Source organism: Ascaphus truei, chromosome 3 (assembly GCF_040206685.1).
Source record: "Ascaphus truei isolate aAscTru1 chromosome 3, aAscTru1.hap1, whole genome shotgun sequence".
Classification (NCBI taxonomy): domain Eukaryota; kingdom Metazoa; phylum Chordata; class Amphibia; order Anura; family Ascaphidae; genus Ascaphus; species Ascaphus truei.
Window position 1 is genome coordinate 104179072 of NC_134485.1, and position 23711 is coordinate 104202782.

At 47.2% G+C, this 23711-nt stretch overlaps 1 protein-coding gene across 6 annotated transcripts in view; it reads left to right on the top strand.

Moving 5' to 3' along the window:
- The first annotated feature begins 2794 nt into the window (after positions 1 to 2794).
- PHF12 (PHD finger protein 12) overlaps positions 2795 to 23711 on the top strand; it is a 41645-nt gene continuing 20728 nt past the window's right edge. For 3 of the 6 annotated variants that reach the window (XR_012799787.1, XM_075589233.1, XM_075589235.1), the window contains exons 1-3: positions 2795 to 3792; positions 5265 to 5446; positions 22437 to 22509. Coding sequence is in view for 5 of the 6 variants with exons in the window: in XM_075589233.1 (XP_075445348.1) it covers positions 3739 to 3792; positions 5265 to 5446; positions 22437 to 22509 (309 nt within the window). In the remaining variant the exon portion in view is untranslated. Of the gene's footprint in view, positions 3793 to 5264; positions 5447 to 17800; positions 17931 to 22436; positions 22510 to 23711 lie in introns of those variants that run through there. The other 3 variants (XM_075589232.1, XM_075589231.1, XM_075589236.1) reach the window with 3 other exon arrangements.

Sequence of the window (23711 nt, forward strand, 5' to 3'; positions counted from 1 at the left end):
CAAACATGTATACATGTGTATACACACACACACACATACAATGTATACACACAAACATGTATACACACACACATGTATACACACACACGTACACATACACACACATGTATACACACACACATGTATACACACACACACATACAATGTATACACACACTATCCCCAGCACCACCACATCAGCACACCGGTATCCCATGGGTATCCCATGCCCCCCCAGCACCCTGGCATTCTCGGCTCCCCGCCATTCCCAGCCCCCATCAACACCATCAGCACTCACACATCGGCACCTTTGCACCTCCCCCATCCGCACACCCACATCAGCACCAAACCCTCCCAAATCAGCACACCGATACAATCACCATAAGTACAGCCACAACAGCACTACCACCGCACATGGGCCGCGTGGACCACTCCCCACCCAAATGCCACACCCACACCACAAACATCCCGGGCAACGCCGGGGCTCTCAGCTAGTTTCTAATATAGCCCTACAGCTACATGGTGACCTGTTTGTCACCTCACTCTGTGATGCACCGGGGATATTTAAAGAATGTTAAGATTTTCTTTGAAGCCGACAGCCCATGATCTCACCCTGAAACATTACCCACCTAGTTTTCCCTTTTCCCTATTTTTCTTTCCGCTTTGTGGTATTCCCTTGTCCTCCCCTCCCCCTGTCTTGCATCTAGAGTATTCATTACCACTATTATCACTTTTTGCTGCTAAAGTGTATGACACTGTTTCCTAGTTTTGTTCATGCTTTATTGATTAAATATTTCATTTTTGGCATATTCCTCGTTTTTGATTATTATTATATGGTCAGTGAGTGCTGAGAACACCCCCTCTCCTCCCTTTTCCCCCCCTCGATACTTTGGAGGAATAAGGGTCCTCCCCGTTCCCTTGAGCACCCTAGATCCATCGTTTAATTCATTTTGAGTGCGGTCTATCTCCAGATTTGTTTACATATTAGATAAGTGACCTTTTATTTCATTTTTTTTTATTCAACTTCGAATGCAATCTTTAATGACCTTTAAAAGCATCCATTGATTTCTATAACCGGTTTTAGCCCCACCTCCCAAGCAGTGCAAGATTTTTACAATACTTTCCATGTTTGTGATAAAAGTGTGCCAATGTTTCCAGCAGTTTGAGCTGCAAACTGAAACAATAGATAATATTACCTTAGTAATATAAGGATACATTGTAGATGCGGAGTTACACTGACTGAAGGATTGATTAAATCTGAAAGGCACTCATTTAGTGAACCTTGGGAAACAGGAACTTTGGTTGGTTCTTCTGTGATAGATTAGCAATCGATCCGCAGCTTAGGTAATTAGTTTTCAATAAAAAAAAAAGGTCAAAGGCTGCATACATTTATTTTAATTTTTTTAAATGCCACTTGGATTGCCTTGTATTAACTTGCGACAACCTTTGACTAGGAGACCTAATAGAGGTCATTTCACAGTCTACCGCTTGCAAAAATGGAGGCTAAAATGCTGCAGCAGATTTATCAATGTAGAAATTTGCAGTGGTTTCAATATCAATGTTTTCCTTGATACATTTGACGCAGTTGGTTTGCCCCAGTTCTGCAGGCAGGTCAACTTTATTAAATGACCCCCATTGCATTCATAAGCAAATTGTCAATCTCCACTTCTCCCCCACCAGTAAAACAATTAAAAGCAGAGAACAACAAATACCTGACAACCCTTCATGTCCTATTTAAAAGTCTCGATTGCAAAAACAGGTCCAAAAATTTAAAAAAACTGCACATATGTTAAAGAAAAACATTCCTGTTGAAACTAATAAGATTTTCTTCATTGATAAATAACTTCAATAAAAGACCAAGTCATCACACAGCTCGGCTGAGGGGGGGGGGGGGGGGGGGACACATTCACTTTCTTAACACACAAATAAGTACAAATTTTCCCTTAAAGTGTGATCGAATACCTCCTCACACCCAATGAATTACAGTTGTTTCAAATAGTTGTAATTGCTCTTGGAAACTGGCTGAAAGCAATCCCATTGTACGTTGGTGACTTGATCTACCCCTTGCTGCCAGCAACATGTTGCTTTAAGGGTTAAGGCAGCAATCTCCCCCCCCCCCCCCCCCACACAAAAAAATGAAGTCATGACAGCCTTGAAGTTCATGTCGTGCTGTTTCTCTATTATTACAACGTTCATATTTTGTCGACTTTTCACCGAATTACTATTATAGTGGCATTAGCGGTTACCGTGGCCTCGTCTTAATAAGTGTATGAAAGTGGCCATTGTAACCTCCCACGGAGGCACAATTTCAGCAAACGGGTATCTCCAGAAAGCAAATACAGAACTTTGTTAAAAAAAAAAAGTGAGATTGCTAAATAAATCATAATAATATAGCAGCAGATGGACTTCGTAATGGTAAAACGAAAGGGTGGGTTTAGGGCAACCTGGCTTCTTTAGATGGGCCTGTGCCGTTACACGTGTCCATGACATTGGCTGCACCTGTACACGCCATTGTTCAGAGTATAATATATAGTAGGAGTCTCTCTCTGATCAGCCCCAGGCCCGAGCTCTGGTCTTTGCAGTTGTACTGGGTATTGTCAATGTCACTGGCAATCGTAAACCATAAAAACAATGCCGCCTTTCCGCAGCCAAAGCTGTTCTTCCGGCGGAAGTGCCACCACAAACTTCCGGAGAGGGTGGCACCACTCTCTTTCCTCCATCGTTGCCACCTCAAACATGGCGCTGATCATCGATGTGATCGCACTGCGCATGCGCGGCGCCCCCGCCAGCTCCCGCAGGAAGTAGTTACGCGCGCATACATTGTGACGCAGGCAGCACGTCTCGCCCATCCACCCCACTCCCCCCCTTTCTCCTCCCGAGTAGCGGCTCGCGCCCCTCTTGTCTGCCGCCTGTGCGCATGCGCACAGCCTCGTCTCCCGCGCAGTCACTTTGCGCCAAGTGCGCGGCCGCCGCTGGGGAGGGGAGACGCACGTAAGCACCAGCAGCGGAAAGAGCCGGAGCCCAGCGACCCCCCCCCCTCCTCCAGCCTGTCCCGCCTCAGCCTCCGCCGGAGAGGGGGCCCTCCCCACCACAACCGGGCCCACAACATGGCTGCAGCCCGACACCTTCCCGCCGCTCGCTGCAGCCGCAAAAGGAGGGACCGGCGGCAGCTCGGCTAGGCCCGGATAGGCCTCACCACATCCCCGGTGCCGGATCAGGCACCCCACCAAACCCTTTCCACCCGTCCCGGAGCCACTGTGAAGAGACACCGAGGCTGAGGCACCGAGGCCCTCACACACACACACCCGCCAGCCTCCTCCTCATCTCCGTTACTCCGCCTCCGCTGCCCCGGGGCCTCTCTGTCCTGGGGCTGATCCCTGGCAGGACTCGGCGCCTTCAGATCTGTGCCTCGGGGGGGCACCTCCTCCCTCACCCGGAACCCGATCCCTCCGGATCCCGGGGGTCACCTCCTCCCTCACCCGGGAACCCGATCGCTCCGGATCCGGGGTCACCTCCTTCCTCACCCGGGTGACCCTATCCCGGGGGTCACCTCCTTCCTCATCCGGGTGACCCCGATCCCTCCGAATCCCGGGGGTCACCTCCTTCCTCACCCGGGAACCCGATCCCTCCGGATCCTGGGGTCACCTCCTTCCTCACCCGAGAGCCGATCCCTCCGGATCTGTTTGTGTATTTCCGTTGCACCTCGGTCAGGGTGTTTTTCCTCTGGGCTGCTGCTGCCTGAGGGGGGGGACACAAGACATGGAGACCAAGACGATCGTGTACGATCTGGATACCTCGGGGGGTCTGATGGAGGTGAGGAAGGATCGGGGGGGGGGTGGGGGGGGGGGGGGGGGGGTCGCCCTAATCTCTTGGAATGGAAACTTTCACCACTGCCTGGGTGACAGGGATTGTTGTGTGTGTGTATATATATATGTCCCCGGGGCGATGGATAGGGACGTGTGTTATGTAAAGCAACGCATGTACTTTATATATTTGTGTTTATAGTCGTATGTACAACAATACTTGAGTGGTGTTGTGCTAGGGCGGTGAATACACTATATAGCATTATATGTATATACACACGTAGACACATTCTATCCGTGCTTCACGGGGGTAAAATGCGCACAGATCCCTTGGTGATACAGAGCCTGTTGGAGGGGGAGGTTTCCCCTGTACCTACTGTAATTCCTTGCATGTCTCCCTCCCGGACGTGGGGAGAACTGATCGCCCTTTACCTTACACCACCTGTAATAAAGTAAATGGCAGGAGGATAGGGGTCGCAAGGCATCCTTTCTCACCCTAAATCCTTTACAATCTCCTCCCCCTCTCCTCGTCCACCCCCTCTCCTTGTCACCACCCTCACCCCCCTCTCGTCGTCACCCCCTTCACCCCCCTCTCCTCGTCACCACCCTCGCCCCCTCTCGTCCTCACCCCCCTCTCGTCGTCACCCCCTCACCCCCCTCTCGTCGTCACCCCCCTCACCCCCCTCTCGTCGTCACCCCCCTCACCCCCCTCTCGTCGTCACCACCCTCGCCTCCTCTCGCCGTCACCACCCTCGCCCCCTCTCGCCGTCACCACCCTCGCCCGCTCTCGCCGTCACCACCCTCGCCCGCTCTCGCCGTCACCACCCTCGCCCGCTCTCGCAGTCACCACCCTTGCCCGCTCTCGCCGTCACCACCCTCGCCCGCTCTCGCCGCCGTCACCACTCTCGCCGCCGTCACCACCCTCGCCCGCTCTCGCCGTCACCACCCTCGCCCCCTCTCGCCGTCACCCACCCTCGCCCCTCTCGCCGTCACCACCCTCGCGCCCCCTCTCGCCGTCACCACCCTCGCCCCCTCTCGCCGTCACCACCCTCGCCCCCTCTCGCCGCCCCCTCTCGCCGTCACCACCCTCGCCCCCTCTCGCCGTCACCACCCTCGCCCCCTCTCGCCGTCACCACCCTCGCCCCCTCTCGCCGTCACCACCCCTCGCCGTCACCACCCTCGCCCCCTCTCGCCGTCACCACCCTCGTCCCCACCACCCTCGCCCCCTCTCGCCGTCACCACCCTCGCCCCCTCTCGCCCTCGCCCCCTCTCGCCCTCGCCCCCTCTCGCCCTCGCCCCCTCTCGCCCTCGCCCCCTCTCGCCGTCACCACCCTCGCCCCCTCTCGCCCTCGCCCCCTCTCGCCGTCACCACCCTCGCCCCCTCTCCTCGTCACCTCCTCTCCTCGTCACCGCCCTCCTCTCCTCGTCACCACCCTCCTCTCCCCCCTCACTCACCACCCTCTTTTTGTTTTCGTCAACCAGCAAATCCAAGCCCTGCTGGCTCCCCCCAAGAGCGAAGAAGGGGAGAAGAAAAGCAGGAGGCCAGAGAAAGAGCCCCGGAGAAGTGGAAGGGCCACCAACCATGACAGCTGCGATAGCTGCAAGGAAGGAGGGGATCTCCTGTGCTGTGACCACTGCCCGGCGGCCTTCCACCTCCAGTGCTGGTAAGCTTCACATGCAATGGATATCCCACCCCCATATCACAAGTCTGCCGGGGTTGGCCGCCTCCTCGCACAGCCGGTGCCCCCCCTCCCTCCCACCTCGCACAGCCGGTGCCCCCCTCCCTCCCTCCTCGCACAGCCGGTGCGCCCCCTCCCTCCTCGCACAGCCGGTGTGCCCTCCCTCCTCGCACAGCCGGTGCCCCCCTCCCTCCCTCCCTCCTCGCACAGCCGGTGCCCTCCCTCCTCGCACAGCGGTGCCCTCCCTCCTCGCACAGCCGGTGCCCCCCCCTCCCTCCTCGCACAGCCGGTGCCCCCCCCCTCCCTCCTCGCACAGCCGGTGCCCCCCCTCCCTCCTCGCCAGCCGGTGCCCCCCCTCCCTCCTCGCACAGCCGGTGCCCCCCCTCCCTCCTCGCACAGCCGGTGCCCCCCCTCCCTCCCTCCTCGCACAGCCGGTGCCCCCCCTCCCTCCCTCCTCACACAGCCGGTTGCCCCACCTCCCCCCCTCCCTCCCTCCTCGCACAGCCGGTGCCCCACCTCCCCCCCTCCCTCCCTCCTCGCACAGCCGGTGACCCCCTTCCCCCCCTCCCTCCTCCTCGCACGGCCGGTGCCCCCCCTCCCTGCGTGCCTTCCTTCTCTTTGTGCTGGTTAGTGTTGTGGTTTCAGACTGCACGGGTCAGCCCCAGTCCGCTCTGCTTTGTTGTTTATTATGACACTTTTACTTCGTTGGGGCGCCTCTCTTTTTAACCCCAGGGGCGCCGCTTGATGTGGGCTTGCACAGCAGGGGTTAATCTTTCTTTGTTTACAAAATGATCGAGCCGTGTGAATGGGATGCCGATGAATCCCGCATCTCTGTTGTGTAGGGGCTGTGTTGTTACCCGTAGGGTTTGTGCTAGCAGCATGCGGTGCATGTATTTGCCCTCCTTTCACTTATAGACTAGAGGGCACAGTGTCCCCCCCCCCCCTCCTCCTCCCCCCCCCCCTCCTCCTCCCCCCCTCCTCCCCCCCCCCCCCCTCCTCCTCCCCCCCCTCCTCCCTCCCCCCCCCCTCCTCCCCCCCCCCCTCCCTCCCCCCCCCTCCTCCCTCCTCCCCTCCCCCCCTCCTCCCCCCCCCCTCCTCCCTCCCCCCTCCTCCCTCCCCCCCCTCCTCCCTCCCCCGCTCCTCCCTCCCCCCCTCCTCCCCTCCCCCCCTCCTCCCTCCCTCCTCCCCTCCTTCCCCCCACTCCTTCCCCCCCTCCTTCCCCCCTCCTTCCCCCCCCCCCCCCCCGACTTGTTGGCGGTCCCCCTGGCTTCCCAGGGCTGCAGTTGCTGGAGGAGACGAGGGGAGGGCGGAGAGGAAACATGGAGGCTGCACACTGCTCGCTTCCTCTGTCTGGCAGTGTGCAGCATGGACAGCTTCCTGTAAAATAGGGGGTTGAGGTGGGGAGATTTCACTGCTCATCACTCGCTCAGAGCATCTATGAAACAGCAACAACGTTGTTGGATAGTACGGGAACCTGTATCATTTCACTGATTGACTTAGTAACAATTTAAAAAAAAAGGTAAATTGTAGCAAATCTAACGGCCTCCCCCTCATACTCAACCCGACGTATTTCACAACATTAGACATGTCTCTTTTTGATGCTACTTTGTAGATACTGTAGTTGAGGCTGTGACATACAAAGAGGGTCTGAGCAGCCACTGACAGGGGGCGTCTGTGCTATTTATACACAGATCAGGCCCAGACAAGCACTGGTCTCACCGCTATAGACTTGGCAAGGTCTGTTTTTGCTCTATACCACAGCAGCAAGGCCGAGATTCTTTGGCTTTTGACCCACTAGCCCTAGTTACCGATTCCTTGAAGTCTCCCAGTCCCTCCAATACTGGATCTCGCATAGAAAGCTAGAATTTGATGGCAGATAAGAACCACAGTTTTGTTATTTTTCTTATTTATAAAACGTTTTACCAGAAAATAAGTTACCTTTCGTTTTCAAGTATTTCCTGGGCACAGAGTTATGACACATGGTTGCATTAAATAAACAGTGTAATGCATTCAATTTACAGACACTTGCCCATTTTCCTATCTGCTTTAAAACCTCACCCCCTATTTGAGTCGGATCCTTGGCCTTTTGTTTTTTTTTAGGCTAGCCTGATGTCTATCCCAAACATGTTTGATTTCACATTTCTTTTCTGCTGAGGTGTGACTACAGGCCGGCTTAGCTGTACCAGTTTAGAGCAATTCAAATCTGTTTAATACCTTTTTTGTTGTGTATCCACATTGAAGTCTTTTGTCAAGTTGATGTTGATGAACAGTGCTGTAAGTGAAAGTGACGCAGAAGAGGGACTGTGCCCGTGCATTGGACAGAGAAGAGACCGCAGCACTTTCAGTTACCCTGGAGAAAATATAATTAGGCTGAAGAAATCTCCTCGTAAAACAAGTTCAGTTATGCTGGGAAAGCTGCCAGCTTTGTTAGTCAAGGGCAATGTTACACTTGTACAAGGGATGCTGGGTAGGGCAGGTAGTCACAATATCTCTGCTTCAGCACTGGTCTTTGAGCCACCTGTGCTGAAGCAGGGATATCCTGAAAACCTGACCTGTTGACGGCCTGTCGGGACTGGAGTTTCCCACCCCTGGTGTATACTTGAGGCAAGAAGAGCTGGTGTAATATTCACTTAACGTTTGTTTTATTTATTTTTAATGGTGCAGCTATCCATAGGTCTCTGCATGTAGTGTATTTTGTGGTGTAAGTCAAATTTGAATTTCCTCCACAAAAAATAAAGATTTTTAATTAACTATATATATCTTGTCAAAATTTGTTTTTAAATGCTGATTATTTTTAGGGCGTTTTCTTGTTTCTCATGCCTTTTTTGAGCATTTTGTATCTCTAGCCCCTATGTTGCTGGAGGTTAACTTATTGTCATATGCTCTGTTTTGTGTGTGTTTTACCTTGCTTTGTATTCAGTTTTATACCTTTTCTGTGAGTTCCCTTTTGATAGGGGTGTGAAGCCAGTTACATCTAACATGTTTGTTTTTTCAGTTAACTACTACTTGGATTTAAAGGTGCTGGAACAAACTATCAAATAAACGTGTGATTTTGTGATCACCTCCTGGGGGTGAGTGGGTGGAAATAGTTGCATTCAAACTTGCAGCAATTATAAGAATAGGTGTCAAATTTGTCGCTGTGACATGTAAGTTAGAGGGGGAGTGTATTGTGAGTGACAGCACTAGGAATGGAAGAAACATTGGGGGAATTTAGTAATTGCCCTGAGAGGCTTACATTGTGGTAAGCGGTTTTTTATTGTATACATTTCCTATATTTGAATTTCAACAGATCTTGATGCAGTTTAAATATGAAATAACTTGCTTTGTAGATTGTAGAAACGGAGAACCCATTTCACACTGGATTTATTGCCTACTGCTGCACAGTGATTAACCTCTTCACTGCCAGAAGTGCATTTCTTGTATAGCGCAGACGGTGTACACAACGCTGTGCATGGACACAGTAAATCCCGTAGAGCTTACAATCTATTTTTGGTGCCTAGGGGCACAGGGTGATAAGGTGACACCGGCATTTGAACCGGGTTCCCCTGCAAACACAGTGTCTGTATTCAGAGTCGGTGCCTATACTCACTGAGCTGTTCCTTGAGCCCATAGCAAATCACTTGGTGAGAACGGGTTAACATGATTCCAAGATTAAAGGAGCTTAACCATTTGATTTTGTAATGGGAACATACACCTTTAAATTTGAAAGCACACAGCATACCAGTGAAACGTAAGTGATATGTTGCTGACAATTTTATTAATTTATATTTCTTACTTTGTTGAAATGAAACGGATTTGAATGATCTGCGTGCTGTTCTCACCATAATTTGTCCTAGTTTGACCTTCCCTTTGTAAACAACAACAGCCATTTTAAGGCACAGACGGGAGGCGACAAAGGAAACCTTCTGTACCGCTTATATGACCTGTAATTGGTTCTGCAGAAAGTTTTATTCGTAATGTGTAATTTAGGAAAACAATATTCTGTATTTCCTGTGCCGCGGACAGATCTGATTGGCGATGCGCACCATATGAAAACCTTATTTTGTATATAACACGTTAACAGCGTCATGCGTCAATGTATAAAAAGCATTTTGTTGCTGCCGTAAAATAATGCGACATTTTTAATGCTTTCGACGGAAATAACGTCGGCTTTTTTATATCTAGTACTAGATATGCTTATGCTTTCATTTTTGTTACTGATTTGAAAAAAAAAATATCCCCAATTTAGGGGGGAATTGTCTAGTAGTTTCTTGGTTACGTGCAAATGATGTGACGACTTATGTGACTGCGTTTCCTGCAGTCCTATCTTTGTATTTCTTTTTGTTGGTGTTTTGAGCAGGGGGGAGGTAGAAGGGGGATGTGTGACTGTTGAGTACCTCTGCTATGTATTGACAGTTGATAAGTTGTTCAACCCATTTTGTCTTTCTAAAAGTTTTTAACGGTGCTGTCCCCATACAGAATTTTTTTATTTTCCATAGAAACTGGACTGGTGGTTGTCAATCCTTGTTTTCTCCGTTCAATTATAAATAATCAGACGTCTGCACTTCCCCACACATTGCATCTCTCAAGTGGCAAGATAGGTTTTACGGCCATCACCGTTACTTGATGTTGAACTTTGGGTTGCAATGTTTGCAAATTATCCAGGCTAAAAGTACAACAATGATGTAACATTTTTATTTTATATTCATATAAACAATGACCTACATTTAAAGTGTTTTCAAAGCGTCAGTCTGTGCCACCCCCCCCCCCCAAAACATTTTTTCCCCTACTCCCCCTCATCCCAGTTCCAGAGCAGCAAGAGTTATTTTTTCGTTGTTTCCATGAGAAAAACAGACAAAAATACTTGGCGGCCAGGTTTCCCAATAACGTTGCAGCTTCCTATTGGCCACAAGAGTGAGCTCTTACCTCCGTGGCCATTTTGTGTCTGGTGGACAGATTTAAAAAAAAAATTATTTGTTTTTGCCTGTACTGGCACCCAGGACCACATAGCTGTCCTCCCCCTCCTCCTCCCCCACCCCCCCCAAATATCTAGTAGTGTTATTCCTGCTTTAATAGCCTGTATTTGATTGTTTTTCTTTTGAAATGGTCATTAATAAACAGCCAAACTTCCAGTATTGTGAGGGAAGATGGCAGACCACGCCGATGAAAAGCACCAATATCTCTTTCAGTAGCATTAGAAGGAAGAGGTTTTACTGCCGCCATGTTACTGCGAAGAGCGCAGGTTATATTCATGCGTTCTGTGCATGTCTTGCTGCAGCGAGTGTTTGCTGTATTTCCCAGCTTGCCCGGGCTCCAGCTCTTGTATTTACTGCTTCGACTCGACAGCAGTGTGATATCGAAGCTGGATCAATGTCTGCCTGACGGGTCCAATTCTGATTTCCTTTGCCAGGTGTGCGCGCGCGTGTGTACGGTTTTACTTCCATCGGTTATGGAAATATCCCCAATATATTTGGGCTGGCGTCACTACACCGTCTCTGCTGCGCCTTTTGTAATTGCACCGGCAATAAACATTTAAAGGGTGAAAACCGCAAGGATTACTGAGTTCATTTATTTATTTTTTGCTTTGTTTTTATTTTATTCTCTCAAATATTTTCCACAACCCATCAAGCTTAAGAGGCCCTAAATCGACTTTGACATTTTACTTATTAATCTTCCCTGCAGTGACTGAATTAAACCTGTGCGGATGGTATTTGTTTAATTTTCCTTAAGTTGTTGTTGTGTGGTATGTTTTTTTTTTTTTGTTTTTTTTATATAATCCTTTTTTATACTGCAAGAGTTTAGCTGCCATCAGATAAGCTCACAGTGAACATTATGGCTACGTAGTATGTCTCTGATTGGCTGAACGAAAAGGGCAGGACATCATAGTAACCATGTTGATTCCTTCAGACCTCAGCTGTTGGAGGGCAAATCAGGCAGCACAGAAGAATGCAGGATGCTTGTCCTTCGCATTTGGAAGCACTAGGGTGCCCCACTGAGCTTCGTTATCAAGCACTGCTTCACCAATTTCATTCTCAAAATTAACGACATGCACTCTTGTACCTTCACTTTTGGACCCTTGTTTTCCGACCCATTCCTCTGCATATTTTGAACGCAACAAAGCATTTCAGAGACGTGTAGCTATGGGAGGTTCAACTGCAATTTGCTTTCATACAGTCTTTGAATGTTTTTACTGCAGCCGTGCACCCTGCCTTTGTCTCCTACATTTATCCTACATTCATTCGGTGTCAGTTGCCACAGATTATCTACAAACGGTGACACCGAAGTGCCCGTCAATGGCTAATGCATGGCATGGGAGCCCGTAACCCTCTTCGGCAAAGCGTTTGTGTTTTGTCTGAAGTTTGCGATCCTGTTCTACCAGTGTGGTGTAGCACAGGCTGCTTTACGTCTATTTCTTCGCGTGCTTTTTGAATGTTAAGCCATGCGTTGTGATGTACTGTAGAGACATAATACAAATAATAACTTCATTTCATATAGCGCTTTTCTCACAACGGGACTCAAAGCGCCTCACAGTTACAACCTAGCACGCGGTAAGCAGCACATAGGATTGTTACAGACACAGCCCCATACCAGGTGAGCTTATCGTCTGTTTTTGGTGCCTGAGGCACAGGGAGATAAATTGAGTTGCTCAAGGTAACAAAGGAGTAGACACCAGGAATTGAACAGGTTCCCCTGCTTCAATCTCTGTGTCATTGTTTACAGTCAGTGTCTGTACTCACCGAGACACTCCTTCTCAGTCCCAGGTGGTTATCCTAAATCATTTTTGTTTCAATCACAACTGAAGGATCTGTAGGAACAACCTTTTCTTATAAAGATTACCGGGTTGAGGCCACTTTGTATGTTTCAGTGATGTAGTAACATTAGGCATGTTACTTTTATGTCGGAAGCGATTATTCCCTTTGTGTTATTTTATTATGCCACGTGTGTTACTGCTGTGTTTTTTTCCTCGCTCTGTCTTGGTTATTGGTACTGTTTTTTGATTGGTAATTATAAACTGCCGGGTGGGATTTTACACCAATCCGATTACCAGTGTGTGTGACGCCCACAAACATGGCAGCTAAAGAGCACAGGGAGAGAACAAGCGAAAGGGAAATGAAATGGTACATGGCGCAAGGCTTTCATTTTGTTGCAGCCCCAACATATAGCTGTTGTGGGGGGCTGCATCTGTCATCGAATGCAAATAATTTTATTTGCATGAACTCAACCATGACAAACAGACAACTTCTAGTGCAGGGGTGGGCAACTCCAGTCCTCAAGGGCCACCAGCCGGTCAGGTTTTCAGGATATCCCTGCTTCAGCACAGGTCGCTCAATCAAAGACTGCACCACCCGTGCTGAAGCAGGGATATCCTGAAAACCTGACCTGTTGGTGGCCCTTGAGGAATGGAGTTGCTTGCCCACCCCTGCTCTACTGTAATGCTAATGTTGCTTTAGTACGGCTAAGTTATTGGCTCACTAGAGATGAACGTTTCCGTTTTGCTACTGCCACATGTACATTTTTAACTCCCTGCTGAAACTCTGTTCCTTCCGTTAAATAAATAAATAAAAGAAATCCGTGTTGTTGCCATGAAAGACGCTGGGACGGGAGCGTGCAGTCCCGGTGCCAGTTGCCGATAACCGTTCATGCCTGCGTCCCAATCGCGAAAAAGCGTTGCGTTGACTTGAGCAGATAGATGACTTACAGCGGGAAAATAAACCCCACGTTTTCTACGTCTAGGAAAGTGCTCAGCGTTCATAATTAGAGCGAGACTTTGTGGTGAGTGCAATGAGGAAAATAGAGGTTTTGAAAAATGAGTACTCCAACTTGGAGCAAGGGTGCGCAAACTTTTGGTGCTGCGCCCCCCATGCCTGCTCTCCCCCAGTGCTCGCGCAGGCCGGATGAATCAGGGTAAGTGAGCTCGAGGCTTCGCACGGTCCCCCGGCATTTAATTTAAATTCCCTGGGGACGAGCGTAGGGCCTCAGTAACCACTGCGCCCTTGGTTTGCGCACCGCTGCTTTAGAGCATTGTTTTTATATCGCTTATTTTTCTTTAGTGTAGGAAATCCCAGGACGGCTGCAGTTAGAGTCCTAGAGCTCGCTGACGTAATGAAGTCTACACTGAGTCAGTTGTTTGGTAGTGAATGAGCTGAGCAGACGGATGCCAAGGACACATCTGAACTATTCCCTGCCTAATCCATTCACACTCTTGCTCCTGGAGGAGCCTGCTCCCTCTGGGAGCGAAAGGGTTAAGTGAAGGGTTCACTTATCTTGCAGTCTACACGGAACGAACTAGCGGAACTAGCCCCTTCCTTGCCTCGGGGCAATTTACTGAACAATAGGTAAACGGAAAGGCATACGCATACCCAACACTAGCATAAGAATGTGTCACTAATATACCGCTAGTTGGCCTGTTGGTAACGCCTGCTTTAGAAGTGGGCGAATAAAGTTGAACTCCTTGTCAACTCTTTGTGACCTTGGTCATGTCACTTAATCTCCCTGCGTCTCGGACATCATAAAAATCCGTTTGGAAATTCTGCAGGGCAGAGACCCATGCAGGGAAAATGGAGGCTGACGCCACACACGATTTTTTTTATTTTTGTTACATGTTGAAGCAAGTTCTTGCTTCCAAATTCTAGTTGACAGGTTTCCCACCAGGCTGTTAAGAGCAAACCAGTCCAGCAGACAGATTATGGCACACAACACTTCTAACAGCTTTAAATATTGATGTTAAGACTGGCGGCTCTCATTCGTGTGCAGCTAGGAGGTTTTCACTCCTTGCGGAATACTACCAGAATTGGCCTTCAAGCTGCTCTGTTTTCAGTGGAAAGGTGACATGTGACATTGATCTCAGCAATGCAAACACACTCTAGGGACAGCGAGCCCGTTTGGGAGTAAGCCTTGTACGCAACTCTCGGAAGGGCAGAAGTAGGACATGCTTGGTTAGGTATGGCAGGTGAGCGCTGCTTTACTTCTCAAGCTGTATCTTGACTACAATGTTTCTGTGCTGTACAGGTCTCTACCGCTACACCACGGAAACCCTGAAATACTGGCTTGTGCTGGAAGCCTCAGAAGTATGTGGGATCTGAAATCCACCGGGATTCAAGTGTTTTTTTTTAATTTATGAATTGCATTGCACTATTGTACCCAGTGTTGTACATAGAAATGTATTGTTCCTCTCTCACTCCGGGTTGGAGGCAGCACAGTGAAGTGACCATTTTTGCATTCTGCAAATCAAATGTTCTAAACGCTCAGTCCCCTCTCGGGTATGTCCTTCCCTTTGATCACCACGTCGCCATATTCACCTGGGATTGAGAGAGCAGTCCTGCACTGGGTCACAGCAGCATTCAAGGATTTGTTTGTATCACTTATATTTATTCAATTTATGGTTTATATGTTAATATTGGATTAACACGTGTTTAAAGGTTATAATAGAGCGCCACTTTTGATATATCACGTTTTGCCCTCTCGGGTATGTATCTGATGCTCCTGTGGCTTCTGGGTATTCTGTTTTTGCTTTTGCAATTTGTACCGTTTCACTTGGAAAGTAAATTGGATAAAAATCTCCCTCTCCCCACAGTTTGCGCACCCCTGTTCTAAGGCAGGGGTGAGCAAACTTTTTATGCCGAGCCCCCCTTTTTATCCATGAAAATTCCCGGGCCCCCCCTGCCTGATGTAATCAAAATCACATATAAAAAAAAACCTTTATTAAACGGTATACAATGTAAATACATATATGTCTAAGGCCGCGCATATAGTGACGGCGACGCTAGCGAAAGTTGTATTTCGCTTTGCGGCGGCGGCGTGGGCGATCAGGCTATTGATTGGTTATGGGGCAGTCACGAGGCGACAGCCCCTGAAAAATTAAATATTGCCGGCTTAAAAAAATTGCGTCGCCCAGTCACGCTTACTATAAGCGCACGCGGCGGCGACAATGCATTTGTTTTCGGGCGACGTCGCGTTGCCGGCACTATAAGCGCAGCCCAAATACTTACATACTTCAACAGCTCGCTCTTGCAAAATTACGCTGCTGCCGCGGAGAGCGGTGACATCACCAACTCTCCAAGCATGAGCACAGGGTGTCCTGCATAATTTTGCAAGCAGGAGCGAGGAAGTGTTTACACTTTTTTAAATTATTTCTGTACATTCATAGTATGATTGATATAGTGGCAGCCTACCCTTTCACTTGCAGAGGATCACAGCGAAGCAGGTTGCCAGCGGAGGAGAGCAGGAACACAGCGCTATTGTAGGGCAGACACCGGAAGGAGGGGCGTTTGACATCACAGCGCTGGGGTGTGCTCCTCCCCCTTACCTCCGAATCACGTGGCCGCCACCTGCACTATTCTGTTTGGCCGCCCGCGAGCGCACATCTTTTTTGCCTGCGCACCCAGGTTTTGCCGCAAGCCCCCCGCCTAAATAGTCTTGCGCCCGGGGCGCCCCTCCCCCCCTCAGTTTAGGCACCGCTGCATTCAATCACAACACACACACACTCTATCACAACACACAGACAGACAACCAACAGGCACAGCACACACACACACAACACCCACTCAATCACAACCAACACAGCACACACTATATTGTGTGTGTGTGTATACAGAGTGCAGGAATCGCTGTAGGACGGCTGACGTCACGCGGTCGCGTTGCCATAGCCCCCACTATAAACTTTGTCAGCTCATCGGGAAAGGCCTTGAGCAATCTAATAATGCTTTGAACATTTTTTTTGTATTGATTACCTATGGATATATTTTTTATAACTTATAACTGTTAACTGCTTTTCCTTTGTTGCAACTATTTTTTTTTTTTTTTTACATAAACGGAGCACTTTGGAAAGTGCACAGTGAGCCCTGACCTCAGGTCACTTTACAGTGCAGCCGTTCACATGCTTTAGTTCTGATCTGGACATGGCTCTTAGGAAGTGAATCTGCAATGCACAAAAGTACAGTAAACCAGGGGGAAAAACTACAGCGACTTTGTACCTAAAAGAATTGTGGAGCAGTAGTAGTATCGGGTGCAAACCCTCTGCCACAGGCTGCACGCCTTGGGTAAGAATTTTCTTCTTTCTGCCACATTGAAGATGGTTTTTATACTAGACTAAGGCGTAGAATTGCATTTAGTAAATGTGCTTTGTGCTTACAAACATAACCTTTCCAGTCTCCCTTAAAATATGGCTTGGGCTTTTTTTCTGTTATAGGTGTTTGATTCAGTGTACTGTCGTGTGATTGCACAAAGTATGTGGGCAGCGTTACATTAACCACGTTAAGGAGTGCTTTTCTCTGTCAGGATTTGGGGTATCTTGTGGTCAGTAGTCATGTGGCAGTACTTCAGTGTTAAGGAACAACACGGGATCGTCTGGAAGGATGTGTAAAGAGAATCTGAATAAGAGTGGTGAGCTGTAATACAGAGAGAGCAGAAAGTCTGAAGATGCATATTTAAAAATAATTGGTTTGGGGCAATGCTGTCTTGCCTGGGATTGGAGGGTGTAAAAAATGTGGGTGCAGGTATCGCCACAAGAAAGACATGCAATATAGTTACCGAAGTCTGTCGCATGCCACATATAGAGTATCTCCTCTTGTGTGTTGGTTATTTCCAACTGCTAGGTTTCTATGCCTGCTCTTGTTATGTAGCCTACTCTCTCCAGACATGTTTCAGGCTCCTGCTCTGTGCTCTCTGGTTTTGTTTGCAGTTATCTGTCATCCTTACACTCTCCTCGACTCCCCCCTGAGGCCCATCATGATCTACAGTATGCATTTATTTCACAAAAATGTGCTGCCTGGTCTGTCCATCTGCACCCTATGTCTGGAACATCTCATGCACCCTGCAGTATTTCAACCAACATATCTACTTCACCAATAGTGCAAGGCCCCTATATCTCTAAAAATGTATTATAATTGGCATGTGTTTCCATCACTGGATTGATAAACATTTCTGTTTACTATTTGTATTGGAGGCTCATCCAGCACTGGGGAGGCAGCTTGTGCTTGTCTGGCCCTGTGGGATCAGGTGTCACTTCCCTCCTTACTCCCTCTGCATTTTGCAGAGTTCATCAGGAAGTCATTGTCTGAGTTGCATCAATATACTACAGTAGCTAACACACGAAGGCTTCCACCACTGAAGCGGGCCTTTTGGCTTTGTAGAAAAGCTGGGAAGGCCAAAAGAATGAGAGCTGGAGCATTTAATACACTTCACCTTACTATATCTAGAGAGGGCGTAGGAATATTTAAGGAATAGAGCATCGCAACTTGATTTATCACCTTAATTTCCATGTGTTTTGGGGTTGCTACATAAAGCTTCGTTAAACATCTTCGTGGCTGCCTTTTGTTCTGCATTCAGCTTTTTCTCTCATCCAATTCTCTGTGTTCAAAGACAAAGCAACCAGATTGATGCATTGTGTGTTCTTGAAGAAACAAATTCTGAAATAACGATGTTAAAGCAGCAATCCCTCCCAATTTGGTCGTTGGTTTCCCAAACAGGAGCTAAAACACTAACTGAACCGGTAAGTGTCTCGGGAACTAAGAGGTTCTCCGTACCTAAAATAAAAGAAATCGCGCTCTTCCTCTTTGAAGAACCCTGGGTTCATATTTAGAAAATATTGGCAAACAGTGGGATTACTGCTTTCAATTTGACTTTAAGAATTAACTGAAACTGCTGCTGTTCTCTCGCTTCAAGGAAAGCCGCTCATCACATTGGGGTATGGATCAGTGTAGTGTTAATACCTGTGAAAAAAGTGGAACCCAGTTAAAATCCCAATGGCTACTCTTTGACCATACGCAAGTCACGTTCTCTTTGCACTAAAAGTAGACGGCAAGTGCTATGAGGAATGGATCCGTACACTGCAGTGTTGTAAAAGCAAAATATAGGCCCTTGCCAGTAAGTGTAATTGGATCAGTTGTGTGTTCTGATTTCAACGATGGGAATGAATGCTTCCTATTTGGCTTTGTTTGTTTGCCACGCAAGAGCTCTTGTGTACCATACACGGCCCCCGTCAAGGACTGAGGTTGCAGTTCCGGGAGCTCTTAAAATAAATCTGGTCATGCTCTCAGGATAGCTAGCATGTCTACATTGGATGGTCTCTATGATCCACTAATTAGATTGTATACTCTTATTTGTGTGTGCTAATGGTGCACGTCAACCTAGGACCAAAGTTCATTAATGGCGGTGATGTTTGAATGTGTTAAATCTAGGTTAGCGACTTTTAAAGCAAGTAGTAAGTGTTGAAAATGTTAAGCATTCCCTGCTGAGCAAATTCTTTTGAGAGTTCATACAATCTTTATATTTTTTTTGTTTCCTGACTATTTGGAGCCTGATTCTATTCTTCTTCTTTCTTTATTTTTTACACAGTCTACTGTTTTTTTTTAAAAGTATTATGTCAACATAAATCAAATAGTTGAGGTTGCAGGACAGTAAGTGAATGGTAAGATGACATTTGGTTTTGCTGCGGAGGAACGGGGAATATGATTTTGTTTTCACGCACATGATTTCAACTTGTAATTTAACACCAATTACGTTTTTGAGCTAGTTCATTCGTTGATGAGATATTGTCGTCGAAGTGGGACTGTCCCTTTTTAGCTCTTGCTGTTTTTGTCCCAAGGGCACAATAAAATGTGTTATATTTGTATAACCGATGTCAAGCGGCTGCACTAAACCTCCAATGTTCTCCCAAAGCGGTTTTTTTAGTGTCTCATTGTTGGATTGCAAATAAGCTAGTTTAATGACCACAAATAGTTTTTAGACCCCCTTAACCTGTGCCTCCTTGTTAGTTTAAAAACTGCAGTGTTTAGCTGTGCAGAGACGTTCATCCATCTAGTGCTACATTGTTCATGGGCTTAAACAGGACAAACACGACCAGCTGTCGTGGTCGTTACATTGGGTCCTCTGTTGCTTTTGTTGTAGATTATCTGCCTGTGTGTTTACCTCCAGAGAAGTGGCAATGTTTGCTTTTGGAAAGATGGCTAGCTACTCGTTGCTGGTACACAAGATGGGTTTTGCTCTTAGAGGACTGTTGGTTAAACCCATTACCACCAGTCATGCATTATTGGTCCTCCCGGCAGCAAAGGGTTTAACACTTCAATTAGACTTGATGTATAAGGCACGTGCTTGCATTTTGTTTTGGTATTCAAACTACTGAGCAGATATATGACAAACTTTGCAGAACGCATTATTTAAATTACAAAAGGCTACGCAAGTAAGGGGCAAAGTATTTTCTTTATTATTGTAATTAATAATGCATTATTAATCAACCAGAGCTATCTGGTTACAATGCATGTGATGGGAATCGTTCTCCCGTGATCGATCAGCAAAAATTCTGCTTCCCAGGGTTCCCTAAATGGCTATCGCGTATGGCACCCTGCGAGCACGTGACCTGGATACGGGACAAGGGTTTATACGCTCACAAGCGCTCACAATTTTCACTTCCGCAGAGGTCCCTCAAATGGACAAGGATTAATACACAACTCGCTTGCTGCCCCGCTCTTCACCTCTGCAACGGTCCCTCAAATGCGTTGTATCTCTCCTAAATCCGTCCCAATATACCACCATCACGAACAGCACGCAAGTGAGCACGTGACTTAGATATGCAACCAGGGGTAATACACACGGCTATTCTAGCCAACTCACCTTTCACCTGCGCAAGGTACCTCCTCTGAGTTAATATTAACCCCTACTCAATTGCAAATCATATCTATACTCTTCCACCACCTGAGGTAGTTCTGCAAACAAACAATGTCAAATTAATATTTACGATGGCTACAGGTCCCTGTTTATTATAGAAAAAACTATGCTCTTTAACACAAATCAGTTGTAGCAAAATGTGTCAAAATGTAAATACTCTCCCCAGAGCGGGCAACAGTTCATTCAGAGCCCAAGCATTACTTATTAAATGTTTTAATATATACAAAAATACAGTGCTTAGGTAACAGAAAAAAGGATTACAAGAAACAGTTACAATTAAATGCAGAGCAGCTTCTTAAAATAAAAGGATAAAGCAAAAGAAAACGCTATGTACCACCCTATGACATATGTTTTCCCCCAGAGAGGTCACTGGTAAGAGATGAGATATCCTGTATCTGGTCCCAGATAGACCTTCAATAGACATCTGATTTTCATAATCTTTGCCCAGACTTAAATATTATTTTTTCCCCACGTAAACCACATAAACCCATCAGCTGTGAGATTGACGGTTTTACGACAGAGGGAAAAAAACCTCTTACCAACGACGTGTGTATATAACTGCACTCATAACCTCACTTCTGTAATACTTACACACGTGAGACACATCAATATATTCAGGCACTCACTGTGGACGCAGCGAGACTAAATATAACCATCTTAATCCTACATTTAGGTGACAGGATCTGTCCCTTCTAATCTTTTAAACATACAGTGTGTGATGTCAGAACGTACCCTCAGTGACACTATTACAGATTTTGTTACTTTTATTACGCAGAGGAGATGACATCACAGGATATTCTCATTTTTAATAGTCACTCATTGGTTTGATACCTCCTGTAGCCACGCCCCTGGCCACCCATAAATCCAATCCAGAGAATGCTTTTCAGCAAGCTGTAAAACGGCCATGTTTATAAACGGTTGTCACAGGGGCCGTATTTTATTCCCATGTCTCGACTCCATCAGCAATATACGACCCAAAGTGAGCCCATACAGCATAACCCACCAGTTAAGTTCTGTCTGAAACCCAGCACCCACCCGTGATAAGTTTGGACTTGTCATAAACCCAATATATATTGTATTTTTAAACTCAGACTGTAGCTCATTAACCCCTTAAGCACCCAGGGGATTACAATACTGAATATCTCATTATATTATCATGACAGCTGCCTTTCAGTTTTAATCAATCCTTCTGTCAGTGTAACTCGGCAACTATAATGTATCCTGCTATTACCAAAGTAACATTATCTATTGTTACAGTTTGCAGCTCAAACTGCTGGAAACATTGGCAACAAATGATCCCAAAACAGGGAAAGTGTTGCAAAGATCTTGCACTGCTTGGGAGGTGGGCTTAAGCCTGCTATAGAAATCAAAGGATGCTCACTATATTAAAACTCATTGCAAATAGCATTCTGAGTTTAAACCACACATATAGGATATTGCATGGATTGCTCCTTTAAGTTACAAGACTCCAGAGAAGTCTTTCTGAAGTGCTTAAAATGGCTGCTGTATCCCAAAAGTGACTGAGCTGTTCCCTAATCATTTAAAGGTGTGATTCTATTCTATTCTTCCAGCCTTTGTTTTGAAGGGGTCACACCATTTAAAAAGAAAAATCCTGCCATGTATTACTTTTTGCCCTATAGCTTTTTTTGGGGGGGGGGGGGGTTGGGGGGGATCAGTAACTATACTTACTTTTTGTATTAATTCGTTCATTATTGAGGGACCATGGGGCGGAGAAGAGGGGGAAATTGGGAGGAGAGAGGGAAATTGTGACACTAGTTCTTGTTTTATTTAGACGCACAGGTTGAGCTCACATTAAGATTGTTCTGAAAGGAAGTATCTGTGTCTGTGTCCCGACCCTCACACCGTTCAGATCCCACCGTCGGGCATAATATAATCTGAATTATTTGTATGGTGCCAACACCTTGCGCAGGGGAATGTCTTAACAGAAACACCTACGGTCGTTATCCTGTTTTGTGCCTGAAAGGTCAGTGTTGTACGCCTGTTCTGGAAAACATTGGTGTATCCTTGCGAAAGTGCAATAACCTTCATTACTCCTCAATGGCTATTCCTGTGAATGGCTGCAAATGGGCAATAATGGCCATCGGACTTGGATGGATCCACCCCAATGAGTTATATATATATATCTATATCTATATCATCCTTATCCTGTTTTAAAGCCTTTGTTCCCTTCTTTTTTTCGGTTGTGGGCCATCTCTTGGATGCCTCTGGCTTGGCTGAGCCAGACATCTATTAATAACAATGTATATTCCCAGTACTGTTTCTGGCTATATTAGAAAGTTCATCATGGGCATTCTTGTACTCTTGTTTACAGCAACCCTCCACTGAGCGAAGAGATGCTACCTCCTGGAGAGTGGATGTGTCATCGCTGCACCATACGCAGGAAGGTAAAGCATTTTCCTTTTTCGTAGTAGTCTGCTGTTCACAGCATATCATGTTGTGATTGAGGTTTCCCCTATCCTCCCGTCAATTGTGATCAGCACATTTAGGCCGAGTCCCCTGTGCCACTGACCGCGCTCATGCTTTGAGAGCGGTGACGTCACCAACTCTCCAAGCATGAGCGACGGGTGTCCGCGCTATTTCGCAGGCGCGCGGGGGGGGGGCAGCGTTGCAGGCAAGCTGAGCGCGGTTCAAAGTCAGATTTTTTTTTTGTTTACGCATGCGCCAAGCGTGTGTGAGGTCCGTGCCCGCGCGCTCCGTGTGAGCGGGGGCATAAAAATTGAAATGGCCAGAAGCAACCTCGCCGCAGTCGGCGGCACAGGGGACTCCGCCTTAGTCATGCACATTCTGATGCACATTCTGATGCACATTCTGATGCACATTCTGATGCACATTCTGATGCACATTCTGATGCACATTCTGATGCACATTCTGATGGAGCGTGTTCCAAAAGGAGCAGAACGCTATTGACTTTGTATCCTGCAGAACAAAGTCTAACTTTTTCATTTTTAGGGGTATAGGAAAACCGTGACCAGGATTTCAGAGTGAATTCTAGTTCTCAAAACATGTTCTACATCACACACCAGTGCCTTAACTAGTACTCTTTCTTTGCGTAACATCAACACACCAGACCAAAGAAATGTGTTGTAACCTCCTTTGCTCTCCTTGTCTTATCAGTCACATACTACAAGGATTTAATATAACAGTACAAGCAAGTCATTGGGAGAGCATTGCAGGCTTCTCCATTAGTATTAATAGAAGTAATAGACATTCGGAGCATTTTAGGCTTTATTTTTGTGTTAGTCCTGTGATGCACTAAGACAGGGGGGTGGCCACCTCCAGTCCTCGAGGTCAGATTTTAAGGCTATCCCTGCTTCAGCACAGGTGGATCAATTAGTGCAACTGATTGAGCCACTTGTGCTTAAGCAAGGATATCGTTAACCTGACCGTTTTGTGGCCCTTGAGGGCGGGAGTTGGTCAGTCCTGCACGAAGAGAACCTTTACTTTGACATACTGTCGTTTTCATATATCTGCTGCTCTTGACACAGTGTTGGGGGTTGGTTTCCTGTTTTTGTTTACCAATGCAGGTAGTCCGAGTCTGAGAAACTATACGTTTTGCCGTTTCGCACGCCTTCATTTTTATTCACTG